Source organism: Alosa pseudoharengus, unplaced genomic scaffold (genome assembly GCF_046254945.1).
Source record: "Alosa pseudoharengus isolate Yale_2024_CS ecotype anadromous, Long Island Sound unplaced genomic scaffold, YU_APseudo_1.1 YU_APseudo_1.1_scf_17, whole genome shotgun sequence".
Classification (NCBI taxonomy): domain Eukaryota; kingdom Metazoa; phylum Chordata; class Actinopteri; order Clupeiformes; family Clupeidae; genus Alosa; species Alosa pseudoharengus.
Window position 1 is genome coordinate 15,448,754 of NW_027468640.1, and position 2,500 is coordinate 15,451,253.

Genomic DNA, 2,500 nt, shown 5'->3' on the forward strand with positions numbered 1-2,500 from the left:
TTTATTTTGTCAGGCTGAGGACTTCCTCCTCCAGTGCTGATGTGGGGAGGGCCATGAGGCTCTGTGCTGGACAAAGCTGGTCTGTGATTGGCTGGTGGTTGAGTGGATGGGTGGGTGGATGCGGGTGGATGCGGGTGAGGCGGGGGTGCTCTAAGGTGGTGTGTGAGGTGGGGAGGGGGGGTGTGGGGTGTGGGGGTGGGGGTGAGTGTTACCTGAGCGTGCAGCGAGGAAGGGTACGTGAAAGCGGGTGGGAGGGCGGGCGACAGCTCGGCGGGGTAGAGAGGGTACGAGGCCCACATGTCGGGGCTGCCCGGGTAGAGGGCAGGGACTGTGAGCTCATCTGCGGAGAGAAGGAGAAGGAAGAAGGTGAGACAGAGAGGAGGAGGAGGAGGAGGAAGAGGAGGAGGAGGAGGTGCAAGGGCACTGGAATAGAGGAGTGGACCAGTGAGGTGGTGGAAGAGTGAGAGAAAACTGCTATCCATTCGGTTTAACAAAAACAAAATGGAGTATGAGCAAGGTTGTAATGCAGAGCCATAAACATATTAACTCTGCATTCTGCAACATATCTGAACAAAAAAGACATACAGTAACAGTATACAGTATAAAAACAGCAAATACAACCACTATAAACATATCTATAACATTAGCTTATAACTCTATAGTACACACAATAGCGTATTGAGTAATGTACAAAAGTCTTCCTCATAAGAACAAATGGAAGCTAGTTGACATGTTTTGGTGCAGTGAAAAGAACCACTGCAGTAGCAAATGTGGCACAGCAGTGCCGAGGGGAAACAGCAACAGTAAGGAGGGAACCAATCAGAATCCTTCTGTGAGATGGTGCAATGTTGTCGTCGTGGAGATCTGGCAAACAGACAATGATCCACACTTAAGAATTCTGGGAAATGTAGGGAAGACTGAATAAAACGCACCCAAGAAAAACAAGAAAACCAAATACTTTTGGTAGTAACTTTTTGGCTGTGAACATGCACCGCTCTCACGAAGTTCCAAATGCAAAATCTGAATGATCTGCACCTCATAGCTAAGCTCACCCTTATCACAAAAAAAAAACCTCCAAAATCAACAGCAGGATTAAAAACAATCTCTGGTCGGATAATTGCGTACATTTTTCTCAGAGATTAGTTAAGTCATTACGTCATGCCCTGGCTTAATCGTTTCCTTCCATATTTTCATCCATTTTTTTCCCTTCCATCATCCAGGGACCGTGAGGCCTGTTCCTTCACCCAGGCTGATTGGAGATAAGAGAGTGTTTAGTCATTTAGCTGGAATGTGTGAGGCAAAAAAACGAGAAACCGAGCACACACACACACACACACACACACACGCACACACACACACACACACACACACACACACACACACACACACACACACACACAAACACACACTAGCCTGCACAGGCTCTGTACGTCAGGCCAAAAAAGCCTTCTGTGTGTGTCTAACGCCTGACAAAATATTTAACTCTGTTGAAAAACCAAGCACGCGGCAACCCTGTCAAGAATTTCCTCATAATACCTCATAGAGGCTTGGTTTGGTTCAAATAACAAGTGTTTGAGAAACAGAGAGAGAGAGAGAGACATAAAGAGAGAGACTAAATGCTAAAGCCTCTAGTTCTACGTGCCTGTCCTAGAAGAACTTTAGCAAGACCATAATACTGATCTGTTCCTTGAAGTTTGATTGTTTATTTGCACATTCTGTACAAAACCTCAAACACACCCTGTAGAAATTTCACGAGAGGTATTTTATGTCAAGGAGATCTCTGAGCAAATCTCCAGGCCTGGAGGGTAACTCAAACACACACAAAAAAAGACAAAATATTTACTTTAAAAGGAAGTGAAACTACGCATGCAATCTCAATTCTACATGACAAGTCCCCCTCCCTCCAGACTCTTCATGCCAGTTCAGACTCGGGTGTGGACATGACAACGCTGCTGCTGCTGCTCTTTCCGAACGATCGGTCGGTCAGCGCTTCGACATCCCTAGGAAAATGCTGATGGGGCAGGAATCACACGATGAGTCTTACTATATAACCTGTTTCAGCTTGATTTTTTTTTTTTTTTTCATTTTGGTGCTTTTTAGCCTTTAGTTGACGGATCAGTGAGAGGATGACAGTGAGGAAAAGACACAGTGAGTGGACTCGGAAAATGACCTCTCAGGCCAGACTCGAACCTGGGTCCCTGTGGACACTGAGCCCGTTTGTGGTAAGGAACATGGACACTACCGCAGTGCTAGAGCTGGCCCCGCCCTACTCATTCTTAAAGCAAAGGTCTTACCCAATGCTTTTAGGGCCTTTGAGCACTTGTATCGTCTTCAGTGCCTATGTCTATGTCTAAACCCAATAGTTTACCTCATATTTCATATTTATTTGATTTTTATTATGTTCACACCACATCCTTGGTGAGCTAGGGGCTTCAACAGGTCAGTGCAGTGAGGAAAATCCAAACCCCTTCACTCCTCCCTACTCACTACATACTTACTA

The 2,500-nt window shown here is 45.8% G+C and overlaps 1 protein-coding gene across 4 annotated transcripts in view; it reads right to left on the bottom strand.

Moving 5' to 3' along the window:
* Positions 1–2,500, bottom strand: part of LOC143127273 (RNA-binding protein with multiple splicing-like) — a 43,019-nt gene that overhangs the window by 19,616 nt on the left and 20,903 nt on the right. For 2 of the 4 annotated variants that reach the window (XR_012987561.1, XM_076288662.1), the window contains exon 6: positions 213–340. The exons of the other annotated variants lie outside the window; for them this stretch is intronic. Coding sequence is in view for 1 of the 2 variants with exons in the window: in XM_076288662.1 (XP_076144777.1) it covers positions 213–340 (128 nt within the window). In the remaining variant the exon portion in view is untranslated. The remainder of the gene's footprint in view (positions 1–212; positions 341–2,500) is intronic. 4 annotated transcript variants of the gene reach the window in all.